This window comes from Cibotium barometz, chromosome 49 (assembly GCF_041138505.1).
Source record: "Cibotium barometz isolate CiBa-2024 chromosome 49, ASM4113850v1, whole genome shotgun sequence".
NCBI classification, from domain to species: Eukaryota; Viridiplantae; Streptophyta; class Polypodiopsida; order Cyatheales; family Cibotiaceae; genus Cibotium; species Cibotium barometz.
The window spans coordinates 24880642-24903280 of NC_141094.1; the positions used below are offsets into that span (position 1 = coordinate 24880642).

The 22639-nt window shown below is 48.8% G+C and overlaps 2 protein-coding genes across 11 annotated transcripts in view; both read left to right on the forward strand.

Annotated features, from left to right (window-relative positions):
* The window catches only part of CTC1 (conserved telomere maintenance component 1), a 125319-nt gene that overhangs the window by 25152 nt on the left and 77528 nt on the right, over positions 1 to 22639 (forward strand). The window lies entirely within an intron of this gene.
* LOC147610420 (uncharacterized) lies at positions 9036 to 10815 on the forward strand. Its single transcript, XM_086786167.1, has one exon. The coding sequence runs from the start codon at positions 9342 to 9344 to the stop codon at positions 10185 to 10187; it is 846 nt and encodes a 281-aa protein (XP_086642293.1). The 5' UTR covers positions 9036 to 9341; the 3' UTR covers positions 10188 to 10815.

Here is a 22639-nt window from a genome sequence, read left to right on the forward strand (position 1 = left end):
GATGCATTCCCCACATACATGCTTGAAGGGAACCTACATAGGAGGAAGCTCATGCACCATACCTTGCTTCTGCAAGCATACAAGAGATGGGAAGTTCAAGTGACCAAACCGAGCATGCCATAACTCAGTGTCACTCATCACACGGGATGTGGAGGCAATCATAGCATCATGAGAATAAGTACTCTTGTCATACATATCAAGCTTATACAAGCCACTGCATAATGTCCCAGAAAGCATAAGAGAAGTTGAATCTCTGCTGTCATACACTGAGCAACAACGATCAGAAAACTGAACCTTAAACCCAGATAATGCAAGGGCTGAAACAGAAATTAGATTCTTCTTAATGCCTGGTACATATAAAGTGTCACAAAGAGTAAAGCTATCCCCATCACATGCTGTTAGCTCCACATTGCCAATGCCTTTAATGGAGTAAGAGGCATCATTGGCACACATAACTATGCCACCTAGAGGTGAATCCTGCAAATTGGCAAAGAGATCTCTGCAAGAAGTGATGTGCTTAGAAGCACCACTGTCAAAGTACCAATCTCCAGGTGAGATAGACATACAAGAAGCAGGCAAACTACATGTAACCACTAATGCATATCCCTCATGAGCAAAGTTTGCCTCTTCTTTAGTGTCCACAGTAGCAGCCGAACCTTGCTGCTTCTTTTTCTTTTCACTCTCATTGCGCTTCCTACATTCCTTAATAAGATGGCCAAGTTTTCTACAATAGTTGCATCTCTTCTTTTTCTTGTTGTCACCCTCTTTAGACGAGGTAGAATCTGAATGGGCATGTGGTTTGCCCTTAGGTTTACCACTAGATGAAGCCCTAGATTTACCTTTGTTTTTCAATCAAAGGCACCAAATGCTTGATCAGCAGAAAGCATAATGGTCCTATTAGAACGAGACTACTCCTTCTGCAGTAAGAGAGTCACCAACTCATCAAAGGTATACAAGTTTGGATTACCTTTCATGAGTAGACGAAGAGTAGTAGCAAAACCCTGATAGGATTTTCGCAAACCCTGAAGCACTGTAGATACAAGTGAACCATTTGGAATGACCTCATCAATATTGATGAGCTGCTCTCGCAAATCCTTGATGCAGGTAAGGAACTTGTCCATTGAGTCACCCTCATCCATATGCTCAGACTCAATCTTCTTGCGAAGATAGGCAACATGGGTCTCATTGTGAACCTGATACAAAGAAGCAAGTACATCCCATGCACCCTTTGAAGAGGTGCATGAACAAATGTGCGGTATAACCTACCTTCTGCATGAGAGGGCAATCAAAGCATGTGCCTGAGCATCCTTGGCATCCCATTTGAGCTGTTCTACTGTGGGTGGTAAAGGTGCAAAAGATGTAGCACCACCTGAAGATACATCATCACTTGCATCCATGGTTCCTGAAGTACTTGCTGCTCGTGCAGGAGCAATGGGCCTGACATCAACCCCTGATACATAAACCCACAAATTCTTTGCAACAAGTACATGTTTCATCATGTATGCCCACATAGGATAGTTGGGGCCATCCAACTTATCCTCAAGGAAAGCATACCAAATAAATCACCAGTATTCCTAGACATGGTGGTCACAAGTGTGTTCAAGCAAGTAGTAATGCTGCAATAATGCTGTAACTCCCAAAAAATTTGGGAGAAATGCTCCAATGCCAACCAAATGTGCCTGCAATACCCAAAATTGCCTGCAAATAGTGCCAATTTCTGCAAAATCGAGTCATTTTTGCAAAATTGAGTCAATTTCAATGTTTGGAGCAACTTCAATCGGGTAGGGACAATAGTGCACACGATTTGTACCGCAGGTATAGTTGCTTCAGTCGATTGGGTGCACAGGTCAACAGGCGACTGTGTAGGTGCCACACAGCAGCTGCGTAGGACAACAGGTATAGTAGTACAGTCGGCGACAGAGTGTATGGGGCAGCATCAGTCGACGACGTAATACAAGCAGGTACACAAGGCGGGCGCAGTACAGGCAAGTACACAGGGCGACGGTGGCTGGTACAGTCGGGCGGCGGTGGTGCTTGTACGGCGTAGCTGGTACAGTCAACGACGCTGGTACAGTTGTGCAGCGCAGGGCAGGGCAGCAACTGCAAGTCGTGGACGGCGCAAAGCACTGGTCGACTAGCAGTAGGTACAGTCAACAGGCAGCATTACTGGCGCTTCAGTGTATGGACAATAAGCTGAAGCTTTGACGGGTAGCAAGGGGGGCAAACCCTAATGCTAACCCTAGCCAAGCTCTGATACCAATGTTGGGTATGGGGGGAGAAGCCTACACAGAGACACACACACAGAGCTGCAAGAGAGAGAGAAAACGAGTGAAGCTCAAGAGTGCTGGAAAAGATGTACTCAATAATGATATGAAAATGAAAGTACAAGTGAGTACTAAAAGGCCTAGGGCCCAACACACATAAGTGTGTTCACACGGGGAAAAAAACCCGTGTCCAGCCGCGAGTAAGCTGTGTTCACACCTGAACTAGCCGGGAGTGGTCATGACCAACAAGGGCCGACCCTGAGAAGTTGGCCGACTGGTGACATATGCTGGTTGTGGACTTTCTACTGTTGTCGGCTGTCTCTACAGCAGGCCGACTGCGCATATGGGGCCATATAAAATTGCCCCATGGCCCCCTACTTGTTGTATCATATTTTCGGGATTTTCTTGTGTATATAGAGCAGAGTTACATGCCTCTCTCTCTCTCCTTCTCCATTGCTGTATTTTTTTGCAATGCACTTGCTCTCGTGTTCTCAGATTTTGTCATCATCTCCGTTGCATATTCTGACATGGTATCAGAGCTCTAGGCTCTTGATAGATCTTGGGAATTGTGTGAGCAAGAGGGGGGCTGTTTTGTTGCTGATTGGTGGACTGTTTTGGACTGTTCGGGTGGACTGTTCGGGAAGAGGAGAAGCAAGAGGAAGGCGGGCTGATTTGCTGGACAGCCACTTGCAGGTTTAAGTTCTTCTTTTTTGCCACCCACCCACCCGTTTCAGTTACATCCCCGTAATGGTAGATTTACTTGAGATGGCTGAGAGGCACGTGAAGATCCCGACACTCCCTATGTTCCCAGTGGACCGTCAGTTGGATGGGAATAACTACGACATCTGGAAGGTAATGATGGAATCTGTTCTGGAGTCTTATGACCTTGTTGATTTCATTGTTGTTGGGGTTCCACTGCCGAAGGTAGAGGAAGGGGAGTTACCCTCGATTCGGAAGGAACGTGAGACACATGCACAGTTATGGGATCGTGTCAATGCCAGGGTCCGTTCTTTCATTTTCCTCAACTGCACACCGCAGGTATTCAATCATATCAAGCATATGACGCTGGCCAAAGGTATATGGCAGCATTTGGCTTCTCTCTATAACAGGGTATCGCCCATGAAGAGGATTTTCTTGGAAGTACAGATGTGGGTTATGAATCTTGCAAAGTCGTTAACGATGTGGGAGCACATTAACAAGCTGCAGGCTCTTCAGCAGGAAGTTCTTCAGGCTGGGAAGGAGATATCATTGGAGGATATGGCCATCACGTTGTTGTCGCATTTGCCCTCTCAGTACTAAGCATTTTACTCTTCTTTGATTACCAGTGGCAGGCTCAGCACCATCACATGGGAGGAGCTTGTGCCCAGGTCTTGAACAAGGGGGAAAGATTCTCGAACCCTCCACAGGGCGGAGGTTCGGAGGCCTTAACTGGCCAATGGTTGAAAGGCCGTAACAACAAGGGCAAAGGGAAGGCTTCATCGGATAAGTCTTCAGAGAAGATGTCCGACTCAGACTGCGAGAAACTCAAGGTAGAGAGGACTTGTAATGATTGTGGCGAGAAAGGCAACTATTGGAGGCAGTGTCCCAAGCGGAGCACCGAGAAGGGTGCAGAATCCTCAGCAGCAACCGTGAAGACTCCAACTTTTGTGCACCTAGAGGTGATGGACACCGATGTTTCATTTCCTTCGGGCAGGGAGGAGGTTGGAGGACTCTCCGCTAAGGATACTCGGGAGGAGTGGATTCTAGACAGTGGTGCTTCCAAGCACATGACTCCTTCGTGTTCAGAGTTACATAGGATCTCTGCAGGTATTGTGGTCACATTCTTACTGGAGATATATCCACTATCCCAATTCACAGTGAGGGCAGGTTGGAGATGGTTCCCAATGGCAGAGGGGAGAAGCATTCCTCCGGGGTGTTGTATGTTCCATCACTTGGTTTTCATTTGTTGTTAGTGCATCAGGTTTGCAAGACTGGCGTACGGGTGGAGTTTGATGAGTATTTTGTTGCTCTCCTGGACAAGGTAGTTTGGGGAGGCGGAGTGGAGAATGGAGTTTACAAACTTTCATTACTCTCTCTCCCAGGTCAGGTAGTTTGGGGAGGCCAGGTAGTTTGGGGAGGCGGAGTGGAGAATGGAGTTTACAAACTTTCATTACTCTCTCTCCTAGGTCCTCTGTTTTGTGATGAGTGGCAGTTTGGTATGGCCACTTAAGTGTGGATACACTGCAGGTGCAAGCTTCCCGAGACCAAATGGTGAATAGCTTGCTAGATGATGGCAGCAGTTGGTAGGAACTTTCCAGTACAGATGTTGGTAGTTCTTGTGTTCGTCAGTCAGAGGAAACTTTACAGGTAACCTATGCTCTGATGTCTCGTAGCATTCGAGACAAAGAAACTCTTGTAGATGAGGAAGTTCTTTCCCCACGGGGACCTATTAGAAGGCCAAGCAAGTAATAGTTGATTACTTGCAGAAGGAGGTGGATGTTGCACATTCTCCAGGCTTTGGGTTCCGGATTCAGAGGGGTTACAGGTTTCCGAAGGCCTTGAGTGGTCTTCCGCAAGTTTCTAGGACTTGGCATCCCATCAGTTGTTGATCCTTGTGAGCAGTATGATGCCTCCTTGGCTGGGAAGCAAAATGGTTCATTGATCTGGTTGTTGGATACCAGATTGGACGGGAGCTTCTTGATGAGGCCGTTGAGCTCATGTTTGCAGAGGATTCTTTGGGAGGTAGGATTGCGTATCTTGTGGTTTCTGCAGCATGCAAAGGATCTTGGACTCTTTAGCATGCAAAGGATCTTGGACTCTTTTACATAGGAGGGGGATTGATGGATGGAGTCAGACTCCACGGATGGAGTGACTCAGATTGGGGAGGAGAGCCAGATACGAGGACCTTGACATCAGGCTATAGTTTTCCCCTTGGCTCAGGAGCAGTAAGAGGCAGCTATCTCTTGCCTTGTCGGACAGAGACAGAGTACCGGGCTGCTTGTGGTGCTGCTTGCGAGGTGGTGAGGTTGCAGAGGTTACTTGGCAGGATTGGGTTTCCACTGGTGGAACCCACGGTCATCCAGAGGCATTTTGTTCGTGAAAAGATCGTTGCTGATGACATCTTGCTAGAGTTCTGTTCGACGGAGGACAGTGCGGTGGACCTCTTCACGAAGAGAAATATACAATCAGTTGGCCTTTGACGTTCTCAAATCATATTGCCATGACCCGCAATCGAAATGGGAACAATATCTTCCTTTGGTTTAGGCAATCCTAAACGATACTCACTCACTCAAGTTTTGGTCGGACGCCGTATGAGGTAGCATTTGGTCTCCGGTTCTCATCTCTTTTGATGAGACAAGTGTCACCATCTCTTAAAACCACTGAGACATTCTTGGAAATCATGGAGTCAGTTAAGGAGCGCCTTGCCAAAGCTCAGGAAGCATATACCCAACAAGCCAACAAATCCACGGGAGATGTCAACTTTAAGGAAGGGGATTGGGTATATCTTTGCATCATGAAACAATGGCTAAAGCAAGTGGGCAAGCATTGTCTCAAACTATCATTTCTAAGTTTTGGTCCATTTTCAGTCATTCAAAAGCTAAGTGATGTCTCTTTAAAGTTAAAGTTGCCGGACCATTGGACTATGCACAATGCCTTTCATGTTTCTTGGTTGAAGCTATATGTAGGTCAACATTGCAGGATATATCAAAAGAGCAACAACCAGATATGATAGACGAAGCTGAAGTCATAGAGCCAGAGCAAATTCTCCTCCACATATGGAAGCATGGATCTGGTCGAAGGATAGGATAGTTTTACACGAAGTTTAAAGACCGCGGAACCCATGAAGCAGTTTGGTTGGATGAAGAGTTGAAGAGTTCTTTTAGGAGTACCCCCAGTTGTTGGCGGACTACTTGGAAGCCTTGAACCTGCCGCAAGTTAAGCAGAAGGGAATGTCACGTGCACCCTGCACTGGGGTGCACACTGACACACTGGCATGATCATCAGTGCAACATTTGTATAGAAGTAGCTCCTTTTCTAGGATTATTTGTCGTACATCGTGACCCCATTGTGAGCCCTCAATCCAGAGACAGTTAGGCACGAGCTACGTAGGTCATTCTCTGAGCCTCCTCAGAGTCAGTCAAGTGTCAGTCCTCTTAACCCACTTGGAGAATTCATCATACAAGAGCATATAGTTGTTTGCCATAGCCATAGCTGCATGTGTAGGCATGTTTAGGATCATTGCACATAGAAGGGGCTAGCCCTAAGGCCAGCCCCAAGGCAGCCCAACATGGGCTAGCCTTGCAAAGGGTACCCAACCCCTTGCCATGCAGTCGGCCAGCCCCTTTGGTGGCTTAGGTGACTAGTTGGCCAGGCCAAGACAACCAGTCGGCTAGCAGCTGACCAGCAGTTGTGGGTAATATGTCCCAAAATGTTGTTTTTCTCATTAATTAATTATTTCGGGCTTGTGAACCATAGGAGATTTTTTTTTTCTAAGGTGCATTAAGGCCCGCTCTAGTACAGTCTTGGAAAGTTTTTTCGAAGGCATGTTGGCCATGTGGACTGCAACTATCTTTCCATTTGGCTTTCTAATCTAATCACGATCTACTCGAAGTGATGCCGATTCCCTGCAAGAAGACTCATAGCCGAGCAAGTGGTGATTGCGAACGAGTGTGTGCGTAGACGAGGGGTCTCCAAGCAGCGGTGTAGGGCGTAGACGATGCCCTTGGCAGCCAGAGCGACACGAACACGCATCACTTAGAGCCACATGAACACGCATCCAGGGATGGCGGAGGGAGCAAGTTTGTGAATAGGGCTCCCTTGTAGGGCTCATCAAGGGAGGGAGAGAGACGAGGAGGAGACAGAGGGGGTGGCAGTGGAGGAGATGGTGAGGAGGACGAGGAGGGGATGACCAAGCACATGGCGAGGAGGAGGAGGAGATGGAGGTGGTGGCTGTCGAGCAGATGGCGAGGATGTGCCGCTGCAGTAAAGGCGGGACTAAGGTTCACCTTTATTGCATTAAATTATTTACCAGCAGCCAACAGGGCAATTAAAGCAACCAACAAAGGTTTCAGTAGCCGACTGGCATTTAATGCAGTCATGGGAATAATACAGCAGATTGATAGCCTTTTCTGGTAGCCGACCAGCAGTAGGAGGCCATATATAAGCATGTGCCTTAGTCGCACACAAGTCAGTCAGGTATTCAGCAGCATACAAGAACAGTTCAGTATTCCAACTCAACTCCAGGCTATTCATGAAGCTCCTCTTCACATTCAGCCAACATATGTGCAGTCCTACAGCTATCTGGACTTGCATCAGTGGCCAGAATAGTCTTTAGCAAAGCCTCGGATTAGACGGATACTTTGTTGACGTACGGTTTTCCTCGTCCTTGCGTTGGGCATTCACATTGCTTGTTTCTCAAGCATTGTACAACATTCTCCAAAGAATAATATAAGCAAATACTCCTGCTTGCAGGGGGGACGCATCAGTGGGTATTTGGGACCCAATACTATGTCGTCTTCAGACTTCTACATTCTCATTCTCTTCTCTCTCTGCTCTCTAAATTGGATGGTAAAGATTCTCACGACATAAAAGTATAAAGAAGGCTCTATTGGTAGTCACCATACAAATGGTCGTCGCCGCCTGCTCCAACGCGCTGCTTGTGTCATAGGCTTCGCCCTAGCCGTCAATTTGAAAACCCCCAAATCAACTTTTGATTCGGGGATCTTTGCCGCCATAGCAATGCGAGCTCCGCCGGCTGAGCTGCTTGCTCCACCTGCCGTTGCCAGTGGTGCCATTGTTGCCAGCCAGTTTTTCAGGCTGGAAATTTTAAACCTATTTTGTTACACTTGTATTTCTTGTCATTTTCCGAGTCTCCCAAGCCGAAGAACACCTGAATCGGAGCGCATGTAGGCCATCGAATTTCCTCTGTAAATTTTCAGCTACTTTGTTAAGGATTTGCGAGAGTAATTAATCAATATTGATGCATGTCAGTTCACTTGTTTCTATCGTTCTCAATAGTTTGCCTGAATGCTATCAAGGATTTGCTACCACTCTTCACCTCTTGACGAAGAGAAATTCAAATTTGTACACATTTGATGATTTGGTACCTCTCTTGTTAGAGGAAGAGCAATCTTGGTCCAATTGGAATAGCATGATTGCTCCCATAGTTGTTTCTCTTACTGGTACACGAACCTACCATATGATATCGTACAGTACAAATTGATGGTTGGTAGTTTTTGACCGTTTGCAAAAGTGGCCGTTTATGACCCTTTTTTGCCTGTTTTTTTAAAACTGTTTTTTTTGGCTTGTCTTAGCCTATAGGCTTAAGCTCTTGAGCCTCATTGTGCAACTCCTTTAAAGTGCCCTCCCCCCCTAACCTTCCCCCACATTCAAGCTCCATAGGTGGAACATTGAAGCTCTAGCCTCTCTCTCTCTCCCTCTCAACTATCAAGCCTCTCTCTCTCTCTCTCTCTCTCTCAACTATCAAGCCTCTCTCTCTCTCTCTCTCTCTCAACTCTCAAGCCTCTCTGTCTCCCCCCCCCCCCCCCCCCCCCCCCTCTCTCTCTCTCTCTCGCTCTCTCTGCTCTGCTCTCTCTCTCTCTCTCTCTCTCTCTCTCTCTCTCTCTCCACGGCCCACTCTCTCTCTCTCTGCTCGCCGCCGCCCTGTTCGTGTTCGCCGCCTTCCCTCCCGCCTGCTGTTCCCCCTGCTCGCCGCCGCCGCCCTGTTCGCTTCCGCCGCCTGCTGTTCGCCCTGCTCGCTTCTGCCGCCCTGCTGCTCGCTTCCGTCGCCGTGTTCGCTTCCGCCTCCTTCCCTCCCGCCTGCTGTTCACCCTGCTCGCCGCCGCCCTGTTCGCTTCTGCCGCCTGCTGTTTGCCCTGCTCGCCGCCCCCTCTCTGTTCGAACTTGCTGTCACCCCCTCCCGCCTGCTGCCCTGTTCGCTGTTCGCCGCACAGTTCTACTGGCAATATGCTGGCCAGCCTATCTATCCGCTAGGCAGTGTGCCCCCCTTTCCCCACCCTGCCCCTCTTTCCCCACCCACCCTTGCTCAGGCCCCCAAGGCAGCAACATAACTCTCTCTCTCTCTCTCTCGCTTCTTCCATGGCTTCCCCCTTGCGCAACCCGACGAAGGCGACCTTTATGGTCACAAACAAGAGGATAACAAATGTGGAAAAGGAGATGAAGGAATGGAAGGCAGAGATGGAAGGATGGTGGAAGGAGAAAGCCAACTTTCTCCAAATGGTATTCAATGAGGGTAAGCGGTGGAAAGAGGAGGAGGAGGACCTCATAGCAGAAGTCAAAGACCTTCACGGGGAAGTCAACATGCTCAAAGGCGTAATTTCAGTTCTTCAGAGAGAGCTTGCAGAGGCCAAGGCAAATGGTGGACTTGAAGAAGGTGAAATTCAGCCATCCATGATAGAAGAGCTCAAGGTTATCAAGGAACAAGTACGGGCAATTAAGGAAGAAGAGAAGCAACACGAAGCAAAGACTTCCTCATGGGTGGAAGTCAGCACCAAAACTCAAAAGAAGATGGATGAAGCGGAGAAGTGGATAGAGGTCGCCAAGAAGGGTAAAGGTAAGGAGATGACAACCCCTACACCTACAATCATTAACATGACTTTGGAAGAGGAACAACGAAGACATACACGTGCTTTGCATGTGAGGATTACCGGCCTTAAAGACGGGGATAAAGTTGAAGAGGAGGTGAAAGAGCTTATGGTGTTGATGGGGATTGACAGTCCAGCACACGCAAAACCCTGGAGAGTGGAAAAAATAAGCGGAGGCTACGGGGAAACATCGAAGGAAAGAGCTCTCATACTTCGCTTCCCCTCTATTGAGGTGAAGAAGGAGTTCTTGAAGAGACGACCCACTTTAAAGAATACAGACATTTTTCTTGGTGATGATCTTACTCTTTCACAGCTTGCACATATGAAGGAAGTCATGTAAGAGATTAGGGCGGCAAGAGAAAAGGGAAAGATAGCATTTTATAGAGAAGGGAGGGTGGTCATCGTGGAGCGACTCTCTACATGACGGTGCGAGACCTATGGGACCAAATTAAAGCTGGCAGCCTGGAACTGCAATGGATCCCTCAGACTTGATGTAGGTGCCTTTGAGGACAGCTTTAGAGATAGAGATATAGTCTTCTACTCGGAGACTCACCAGGCCCCTGGTCAGATGATGCCACAGGTGACAGGATACAGATGGGAGACAGCTTGCAGAGTAGGGACGAGATCGGTACACAGTAGTAGAGGATCAGGGGGGGTGGCAGTTCTTTTCAGGGAGGAGCTGCAACCGCTTCTACACATCATTCGGAGAGATGATCAGGCCAGATATATGTGGGTGAGACTGAGGGCCGACACAGGCAGATTCTTGTATATTGCCATATGCTATTTTGCTCCTAGTACATCGACATATGCAGCACCTAGAGGGCAGTCTCCTTTCTCTGTGCTAGATGATGACATATGGGAGTTCTCTAGGGATGGAGACATCATCCTGTTAGGGGACTTTAATGCCCGGACGGGCAACCGCCAGACAGCCTTTTATGATACCTCGGAGGAGATGCTGAGAGAGCTGGACACTCTCTGGATATGGGATTAGACAGACGCTCACAGGATGTGGAGTGCACAGAGTATGGGAGATATTTGGTAGATATGGGGACTGCACATGGGTTGGCCATACTTAATGGCTTGTAGAGGTTTCCGTCAGCAGCTGGATTTACTTGCTTTCCACATAGACATGGTGCTAGCACAGTGGATTATGTTATGGCTATGCCGAGCTTTGTTTCATGCATTGAGGACTTCACAGTTGGATCTCGGCCCATTGGGGTAGTAGTGGATCATGCATTGTTGACATTGACTATCTCTTTTCACTTTACCACAGCTCAGTGGACACGAGTGGCAGATCACACTCGATATACTTTTACCTCAGAGACTGATGCTGTCTACACAGATGGGATTTATAGACGTCTGTACACAGAGGAGCCAGGGATACCTTTGGAGGAGTTGACCCATATACTGACAGAGACTTTACAGGATGCAGCGAGAGAGGCATATCCACATACTCAGCCTGGACAGAGACAACGTTCTGGATGTATGTCCTAGAACAGCTGGTATGATGAGGAGTGCAGAGAGACCAGAGCTCGACCGCAGCGGGAGGTTGCTTTGGGAGTCACTACTCACCGACAGTCACGTATTGCCTTCCGATGCCTTGTGCGAAGGAAGAAGCGAGCCTTCCTTGCTCAGCTAGAGCAGGAATTATACCAGCTGTTCTTGAGCCAGGATTCGAGGGAGGCTTGGCGTCTGTTTCATGAGTCCTCCCCTGCTTTGGCCATCACTTCTACAGAGGTCTGGGGTAGTTATGCAGCATCTCTACATACAGTTCCTGGACAGACACCTTTTCCTGACCCGCCAGCACCATGCCCACAGACATGTACTTTCTTTACCGCAGAGATGGTAAGGAAGGCCATTGATAGGATGAAGACTGGGAGAGCATATGATCATGATGGATTGGTCGCTGAGCACTTTATTCATGCGAGAGACATGCTGGCAGAGCTTCTAGCAGTGATGTTTAATCATGCTATGTGCGAAGGCTTACCCGAGACTTGGAGTAGGTCCACCATCGTGCCTATCTTCAAGTCAGGGGACCCTATCGAGCCATGGAATTATCGCACTATTATGATTGGTCACACACTAGCACGATTGTATGCATCCATTCTTGAGCAGCAGTTGAGTAGATGGGCAGAGAGAGAGGGCATTCGAGCAGAGGGACAGGCAGGGTTCAGGAGAGGTTTCTCTACTCTTGACCACATCTTGACTCTGCGGGCCATTATTGAGGAGGGCAGGTCGCATGGGCGACGGATTTATTGTAGCTTTGTGGACTTCCGCAAGGCATTTGATACAGTGCCCAGAGCCAGATTGATGAGGCGATTACAGGAGATGGGGGTACCCACAGAGCTCATATGAGGGATTATGGCTTTATATAGATCAGTTGCAGGATAGGTACGCACCCCAGAGGGGGTCTCTACTTTGGTTCACTCCACTATAGGAGTGAAGCAAGGTTGCCCGTTATCTCCTTCATTGTTTGGTATGTATGTGGATGAGGCTTCTGACTACATTGAGAGATTGGGGGACAGAGGAGCCCAGCTAGCAGGTACATGGATCCCACTATTGTTATATGCTGATGATATTGTGTTGATCTCTGACTCCCCTGAGGGTATGCAGCGTCATCTGGATGCTTTACATGAGTTTGCACATGATAGTGGATTGTCTGTCAACCTTGGCAAAACCAAGGTTATGGTGTTTAACACCACGCCACAGTGGGTTAGGCGATCAGCTTCCACATTTACATATGGGCAGGAGATTGTGGAGTATACAGATGCATATACATATCTTGGGGTAGTATTCAGTGGGCCAGTGTTTTCGATGAGGAGAGCAGCAGAGACTAGATTGACTAGAGCACATGCAGCCCTGGGTGGTTTGGAGAGGATGTGTTCGCAGGTTCAGTTTCAGGAACCTCGAACGAAACTTTGGCTTTTTGACACTCTAGTGACATCAGCTATGCTTTATGGAGTGCAGATATGGGGACCTTCAGTGGGCCATCACAGCGCAGGCGGGTGGAGAGGTATGGAGAGGCCTTTGGTATCTATGATTGCTAGGATTATTAGAGCCAAGGCCGTGGTACCTCATGAGATTATTCGAGCAGAGCTAGCGGCTGCCCCTCTGGTGATTGAGGCTCTTACGAGATCAGTCTCCTACATACATGGCTTGTGGGATCTCCCCCGAGACAGATATGCACACCTCGCCCTGGAGTCCTCCCGACAGTTAGCTTTACAGGGAGACACGGCTTGTTGGTATGGACAGATGACATCTTGGTTCCAGGCACATGGTTTTAGCATGGACAGATTGCCTCCCTTCCAGTATTCTCTGGAGGCACCCTCTCTCACTCTCACACGGATAGAGATTACCAGACTCATCCGTCAGGATTTAGTTCAGCTGGCCATTAGGAGGACATGGATACAGCCGACTGAGGAGCTGGGCACGAAGATGGCTTTCTACAGAGAGCATTTTCTTCAGCTCACAGAGCAGATGGTTTTGTGATCAGACCCAGTTACATGGATGTACACTTGTCTCATGCAGTACGATGTGCTATTGGTCAGATTCGCACATCCTCACACCAGCTTGAGATTGAGATTGGCCGATATAGAGGTATACCAGCTGAGGCCAGGATATGCCGAGTATGCCATCGGGAGCCAGAGACAGAGCTGCATTATATATGCCATCGTACTGCATACTATGAGACACGTGGTCGTTTCCACTGTTTATTCAGAGAGGGTTTTGGACCACTTTCCAGAGTCATGGGGTACCAGGACCAGAGGTGTTTGGGATTGTTCTTGCTTGAGCTGCGGAGACATAGAGATAGCCTGCTTAGGAACACAGAGAGCCAGACTCAGAGGCACATTACAGACTTCTTTAGTCCAGCCATCACTGCGCTAGATGGACCACAGCAGCAGCTGGACATGGATACCGCCCACACCAGAGGTACACTGATTGATCGTGCGATTGAGCTTGGGTGGTCCAGACGCCCACGACTACGGAGGAGGGCATCCCAGCATAGACGGAGGTTGCAACGGCGGATTCGGATTATTCTTGCGAGGCATGCGAGACACCCAGTCAGGGTGCTGACCACAGAGGATATTGAGGAGATCCGCCAGCGTCCGATGCGGCACATATTATGAGATGGAGGCACCTCCATAGTGTACCCCTCCGTCCCACATGATATTGTATCCCCTCACTATATTCCACTCACCTCCATAGCGTCCCCCCCCCCTCACTATATTCACACCCTATAAGGGTTTCTGTGTACCTTCCATTTCCAGTTTCATTTTCTAGGTGCCTGTAGTATCATCTTTATTTTTCATTTTTTGGGTTTTTTTATCCAGACATTGTATCAGATCCACCATGATGTAACTTTTGGTCTCATAGGTCATTATGGCCTTTTGAAGACATTAATATAACATTTCATTTCATTTCATTTCATTTCTCTCTTTCTCAACTCTCAAGCCGGCGGAGACTACAACAGAGGATCAGGACCATACTAGCACGGCATGGGAGACGTCCAGTCAGAGTACTCACCATGGAGGACATTGAGGATATCTGCCATCGACCGATGAGAGACATCTTTGGATAGTGATGTGTATGATGCTTACCTTTGTTGCTGGAGTTTTCCTCCCAGATGTTATCCATTAGGAGCTCCTAGTACCGTACTTTTCCTCATAGTTGTTTCAGTTTCAGTTAGTTGTTTAGTTGTTTTTTAGTTTTCTTACACAGACATTGTATCAGATCCACCAATTGTTGTAACCTTTTTGGTCTCATAGGTCATTTTGGCCTTCTGAAGATGTTAATATATCATTTCATTTCATGTCAGAGCATGGCGAGTAGGCAGAGATGAAACCAGGGCGAAGATATTGATCATCAGGTTTGGTGACTTGGAGAAGAAGAAGGCCTTCCTCTCCAAAAGGATGGCCCTTAAGGGGGAAAAGATTTATTTGGATGAGGACCTTACACCAGCACAGATAGCACACCGGAAGGAACACATGCCGCGTGTGCTTGAGGCAAGGAAAGAGGGGAAATGGGCAGTATACAGAGATGGCCGAGTCATCATTACGGAGAGGAGGCCCGCTTGACGGTGCGCGGCCTATGAGACCTTGCGATTCACGGTGTGGAATTGCAACGGAGCCCTTAGAACAGATGCAGGATACTTTGAGGATACTTTTAGACACAGTGATATTGATATGTATACGGAGACCCATCAGTGCACAAACAAGAGGCTCCCTGACGTCCGGGGTTATAGATGGGAATCAGTTTTCCGCCCTCAGCCATGCACAGTGGGAGGTACCAGAGGATCAGGAGGAGTGGCAATACTTTACAGGGAGGAGCTTCGTGACAAAATACATGTGGTACATAGAGATGCAGATGCGAGGTACATGTGGGTCCGAATATGCAGAGGGGGGCTCCGCGAGCTATATGTGGCGGTATGCTACTTTCCCCCAGCCCACTCCAGGTTTGCACCATTAGGAGAGTCGCCCTATATACCACTATATGATGATATCATGAGGTTTGCCAGGATGGGAGACATATTACTATTGGGAGACTTTAATGCACGTACAGGCATAGAGCAGACAGAGTTGTATGATACTCAAGAGGCTATGTACCGGGAGATCATGGCAGAGGATGTAGGGTTGTAGAGATCAGCACAGTATGAGGGGGAGATTACAGATTATGGCACGCATTTTCTCACACTCGGGAGTGCACATGGGTTAGTCATATACAATGGCTTATTGAGATGGCAAGGATCAGATGCTCTCACACACTAGAACTCTAAAGGGGGAGCGAGCACACTGGACTACTTGATGGGATCTCCTTCATTGATACCTGATGTGCCAGGTTTCACGATTTCCAGTAGGCCCATTGGCATAGCAGCCGATCATGCATACTTGAGTTTCACACTAGTAGGTAGATCCCCGAGAGATGGGCCAGATGCTCATCTACCTAGGTACCCAAGATATCAGTTTACACGTGAGACAGTTGGGGTTTACCGGGATGCAGTATCTGATGCCTCGTTTGCTTTAGACCCACATAGCTCTCTGGACGAGATCACGAGAGGATTGGTAGGTTTTCTACATGCATCCGCCTCATATGCGTTTCCCTGCACTATGATCCCTTCCACCCACCCCCGCAGCACTGCCCCACAGAATAGTTGGTATGATGATGAGTGTCGTGAGACACGAGCACAACTACGTCGTGAGGTTGCCATTGGGTCTCACACACATAGACAGGCCAGGATGATCTTTCGGCGCCTTGTGCGGAGGAAGCTAGAGGAGGAGATCTACCAACTCTTCTTGGGGAAGGACAGCAAGAGGGCATGGAAGATGTTTCGAGAGAGACAGCATGGTACTCCGATTACTGCACCTGAGGCATGGCATACTTATGCTAGAGAACTATATGATGCACCAGGACAGCCCCCCACCCCCCCTCCACTGGGAGCTAGACCGTCTAGCAGCACCTTTTTTACTATGCGAATGGTGCACAGGATCATGATGGGCTAGTTGGAGAGCACTTCTCATATGCATGAGACACTTTGGCTCCGCTCATCGTACATGTGTTTAATCGTGCCATTTGTGAGGGTTTCCCGACAAGCTGGACAGAGCATATCATTGTACCACTCTTTAAGAGTGGGGACCCCATGGTACCAGGCAACTACAGCACGATCATGATTGGTCATTACTTGGCCAAATTATATGGCTCAGGAGACACTTTGGCTCCGCTCATCGTACATGTGTTTAATCGTGCCATTTGTGAGGGTTTTCCGACAAGCTGGACAGAGCATATCATTGTACCACTCTTTAAGAGTGGGGACCCCATGGTACCAGGCAACTACAGGACGATCATGATTGGTCATTACTTGGCCAAATTATATGGCTCTATATTGGAGTCGGAGCTGAGCCGATGGGCAGAGAGGCATGGTCATTGAGCACATGGACAGGCTGGCTTCAGGAGAGGATTTACTACCTTGGATCACATACTGACACTTCGGGCACTTATTGAAGAGGGCAGGGCACAGAAGAGAAGGGTATACTGCTGCTTTGTGGACTTCCGCAAAGCCTTCGATACCGTACCACGTGCCAGGCTTATGCACAGATTGCATGACATTGAGGTACCCGAGGATATGCAGTGGGGGATATATGCTTTGTATGAGTCTGTGAGACATGCAGAGTCCGAGCTCCAGGTGGACTATCTGATAGGGTGACCAGCACGATAGGGGTGAAGCAGGGATGCCCGCTATCGCCCACCCTCTTTGGACTGTACATTGATGCGGTCTCTGATTAAGTAGATAGATTGGGAGGCCCAGGGGCATGCCTGGCAGGGGTGTTGATACCCATCTTGTTATATGCTGATGATATTGATCTAATTTCAGACTCTCCGGGAGGACTACAGAGACACCTGGATGCATTACATGCTTTCTGTGCGGATAGAGATCTGAGAGTGAACCTTGGGAAAACCAAGGTTATGGTGTTTAACACCACACAGGCATGGGTGACGAGATCAGAGCCTCAGTTCACTTTCCGAGGGTAGCCGGTAGAGTACGTCAGGTCATATGTCTACTTGCGAGTTACTTTCACAGGACCGCGTTTCTCCCTGAAGGAGGCAGCATCAGCTAGATTAGCTCGAGGGCATGCAGCCTTGGGGGCACTTGAGAGGCAGTGTGCACACATACAGTTTCAGGAGCCACGCACCAAATTGTGGCTATTTGACACGCTTGTCACACCGACCCTCCTGTACGAAGCTCCAATTTGGGGGCCTAGTATACATCACAAATCTATGAGAGGGACAGATGAGGGATGGAGGCAAATGGAGAGACCACTGATTATGATGATTGCCCGCATGATTCGGAGCAAATCATCAGTACCACATGAGATTGTTTGGGCTGAGCTCGGTGCCCCACCAGTAGTAACCGAGGCCCTATTCCAGGCAGTTACCTTTTTACAGCAGCTATGGGAGCTCCCTCAGTAGAGGTACTCCCGTTTGGCATTGACCTCATCCATACAATTGGCAGAGGATGGAGATACTCATTGTTGGTACGCTCAGATGAGATCATGGTTTGACCTACATGGTTTGCGGATAGAGGCACTACCACCCTTTCAGTACAGTCTGGATTGTCCATTTTTGGATCTCACCCGCTCAGAGCAAAACCGCGTGATCAGGATGGATATCATCAGAGTGGACACAGAGAGGACATGGACTAGCCCCCTTGAGCCCTTGGGCACGAAAATGACTCATTACAAGAGCCATTTTCTACACCTCTCACCGGATGATTTTATCACCCGCCCGACGTACATGGATGTACACCTATCACATGGGATACGTTGTGCCATTGGACAGATCCGGACCTCATCACACCAGCTGCGGATTGAGACAGGGCGATATGTGCATCAGATCGTGGATGACCGCGTTTGTCAGCTATGCTACCAGGAGGTAGAGACAGAGGAAGACTACATTTGCCGATGTACAGTCTATTATGAGATCCGAGGGAGATATCACTAGCTCTTCCGAGAGGTTTTGGGCCGTTACGCAGGGTCATGGAGTTTGAGGATCAGAGATGCCCCGGATTTTTTCTACTTGAGCTCAGGAGAGATAGAGAGACCCTCTTGGCAGACAGGAGACCGAGCCATGATGTACCTAGACAGAGGACCCTGACAGATTTCTTCGGCACCAGCATCAGCAACCCAGCCCACACACCTCGTGATACCTCCTCCATTGGGCCATGAGAGCACCGACCACGCTCCCAAGGAGTCACCACTGATAGAGCAGTTATCTTATGTCGTGCTTGTCGGCCACGCCCACCAGGATCCCGACCACGGCATCCTCACCATCGCCAGATCAGAGCCATTATGCTCGGCATCAGAGGCGCCTACCTCGCTTCTACGACCTCTCCATTCTAGACAGCCCCATGGCAGAGATACTTGATCTAAGGAGAGGGCAACACTTCAATTGATCAGCATACATGGATCTACCTGATATACATTTTCCAGTATTTTCTACTCAGTATCATCTCGGAGTCTTGCAGTTCTGTACTTATAACTGTAGGACAATCAGTTTATTGTACTTTTTAGTCTTGTTCTCTTTGATGAGACACCAACTTCAGATGTACTCTCAGTTTTGGTCTCATAGGCCATTATGGCCTCTTAGAGACGTTAATATATCATTTCATTTCATTTCATTTCATTTCTCTCTCGACAGATTTATTGTAGCTTTGTGGACTTCCGCAAGGCATTTGATACAGTGCCCAGAGCCATATTGATGAGGCGATTACAAGAGATGGGGGTACCCAGGTACCCACAGAGCTCATATGGGGGATTATGGCTTTATATAGATCAGTTGCAGGACAGGTACGCACCCCAGAGGGGGTCTCTACTTTGGTTCACTCCACCATAGGAGTGAAGCAAGGTTGCCCGTTATCTCCTTCATTGTTTGGTATGTATGTGGATGAGGCTTCTGACTACATTGAGAGATTGGGGGACAGAGGAGCCCAGCTAGCAGGTACATGGATCCCACTATTGTTATATGCTGATGATATTGTGTTGATCTCTGACTCCCCTGAGGGTATGCAGCGTCATCTGGATGCTTTACATGAGTTTGCACATGATAGTGGATTGTCTGTCAACCTTGGCAAAACCAAGGTTATGGTGTTTAACACCACGCCACAGTGGGTTAGGCGATCAGCTTCCACATTTACATATGGGCAGGAGATTGTGGAGTATACAGATGCATATACATATCTTGGGGTAGTATTCAGTGGGCCAGTGTTTTCGATGAGGAGAGCAGCAGAGACTAGATTGACTAGAGCACATGCAGCCCTGGGTGGTTTGGAGAGGATGTGTTCGCAGGTTCAGTTTCAGGAACCTCGAACGAAACTTTGGCTTTTTGACACTCTAGTGACATCAGCTATGCTTTATGGAGTGCAGATATGGGGACCTTCAGTGGGCCATCACAGCGCAGGCGGGTGGAGAGGTATGGAGAGGCCTTTGGTATCTATGATTGCTAGGATTATTAGAGCCAAGGCCGTGGTACCTCATGAGATTATTCGAGCAGAGCTGGCGGCTGCCCCTCTGGTGATTGAGGCTCTTACGAGATCAGTCTCCTACATACATGGCTTGTGGGATCTCCCCCGAGACAGATATGCACGCCTCGCCCTGGAGTCCTCCCGACAGTTAGCTTTACAGGGAGACACGGCTTGTTGGTATGGACAGATGACATCTTGGTATGGACGAGATCACGAGAGGATTGGCAGGTGTACTACATGCACCCGCCTCATATGCGTTTCTTGCACTATGATCCCTTCCACCCACCCCCGCAGCATTTCCCCACAGAACAGTTGGTATGATGATGAGTGTCGTGAGACACGAGCACAGCTACAGCATGAGATTGCCATTGGGTCTCACGCGCATAGACAGGCCAGGATGATCTTTCGGCGCCTTGTGCGGAGGAAGAAACGAGCCTATCTGGCTAAGCTAGAGGAGGAGATCTACCAATTCTTCCTGGGGAAGGACAGCAAGAGGGCATGGAAGATGTTTCAGGAGAGACAGCCTGGTACTCTGATTACTGCACATGAGGCATGGCATACTTATGCTAGAGAGCTATATGATGCACCAAGACAGCCCCCCACCCCCCCTCCACTGGGAGCTAGACCGGCTAGCAGCACCTTTTTTACTATGCGGATGGTGCTAGGTGCGATAGACAAGTTACAGAATGGAAAGGCACAGGATCACGATGGGCTAGTTGGAGAGCACTTCTCATATGCACGAGACACTTTGGCTCCGCTCATCGTACATGTGGTTAATCGTGCCATTTGTGAGCGTTTTCGGACAAGCTGTACAGAGCATATCATTGCACCACTCTTTAAGAGTGGGGACCCCATGGTACTAGGCAACTATAGGACGATCATGATTGGTCATTACTTGGCCAAATTATATGGCTCTATATTGGAGTCGGAGCTGAGCCGATGGGCAGAGGCATGGTCATCGAGCACATGGACAGGCTGGCTTCAGGAGAGGATTTACTACCTTGGATCACATACTGACACTTCGGGCACTTATTGAAGAGGGCAAGGCACAAAAGAGAAGGATATACTGCTGCTTTGTGCACTTCCACAAAGCCTTCGATACCGTACCACGTGCCAGACTTATGCACAGATTGCATGACATTGAGGTACCCGAGGATATGCAGTGGGGGATATATGCTTTGTATGAGTCTGTGATGACAGGCAGAGTCCGAACTCCAGGCGGACTATTTGATAGGGTGACCAGCACGATAGGGGTGAAGCAGGGATGCCCGCTATCGCCCACCCTCTTTGGACTGTACATTGATGCGGTCTCTGATCATGTAGACAGATTGGGAGGCCCAGGGGTATACCTGGCAGTGGTTTTGATACCCATCTTGCTATATGCTGATGATATTGTTCTAATCTCAAACTCTCCGGATGGATTACAGATGGTGTTTAACACCACACAGGCATGGGTGATGAGATTAGAGCCTCAGTTCACTTTCCGAGGGGAGCCGGTAGAGTACGTCAGGTCATATGTCTACTTGGGAGTTACTTTCAGAGGACCGCGTTTCTCCCTAAAGGAGGCAGCAGCAGCTAGATTAGCTCGAGGGCATGTAGCCTTGGGGGCACTTGAGAGGCAGTGTGCACACATACAATTTCAGGAGCCACGCACCAAATTGTTGCTTTTTGATACGCTTGTCACACTGACCCTCCTGTACGGGGCTCCAAATATGGGGGCCCAGTATACATCACAGATCTCTGAGAGGGACAGATGAGGGATGGAGGCAAATGGAGAGACCACTGATTATGATGATTGCCCGCATGATTCGGAGCAAATCATAAGTACCACATGAGATTGTTCGGGCTGAGCTGGGTGCCCCACCAGTAGTAATCGAGGCCCTATTTCAGGCAGTTACCTTTTTATAGCGGCTATGGGAGCTCCCTCAGCAGAGGTACTCCCGATTGGCATTGACCTCATCCATACAATTGGCAGAGGATGGAGATACTCATTGTTTTGTACGCTCAGATGAGGTCATGGTTTGACCTACATGGTTTGCGGATAGAGGCACTACCACCCTTTCAGTACAGTCTGGATTGTCCATTTTTGGATCTCACCCGCTCAGAGCAAAACCGCGTGATCAGGATGGATATCATCAGAGTGGACACAGAGAGGACATGGACTAGCCCCCTTGAGCCCTTGGGCATGAAAATGGCTTATTATAAGAGCCATTTTCTACACCTCTCACCGGATGATTTTATCACCCGCCCGGCGTACATGAATGTACACCTATCACATGGGATACGTTTTGCCATTGGACAAATCCAGACGTCATCACACCAGCTGCGGATTGAGACAGGGCAATATGTGCATCTGATCTTGGATGACCGCATTTGTCAGCTATGCTACCAGGAGGTAGAGACAGAGGAACACTGGATTTGCCGATGTACAGTCTATTATGAGATCCGAGGGAGATATCACTGCCTCTTCCGAGAGGGTTTTGGGCGTTACGCAGGGTCATGGTGTTTGAGGATCAGAGATGCCTGGGATTGTTTCTACTTGAGCTCAGGAGACACAGAGAGACCCTCTTGGTAGACAGGAGGCCGAGCCATGATGTACCTAGACAGAGGACCCGGACAGATTTCTTAGCAACCCAGCCCACACACCTCTTGATACCTCCTCCATTGGGCCATCAGGGCACCGGCCACGCTCCCAGGGAGTCACCACTGATAGAGCAGTTATGTTATGTCGTGCTCGTCGGCCACGCCCACCAGGATCCCGACCACGGCATCCTTGATGG

Bases quoted from the DNA above. Each gene is read 5' to 3' on its own strand.
- LOC147610420 (XM_086786167.1), top strand. From the start codon at position 9,342: ATGGCTTCCCCCTTGCGCAACCCGACGAAGGCGACCTTTATGGTCACA.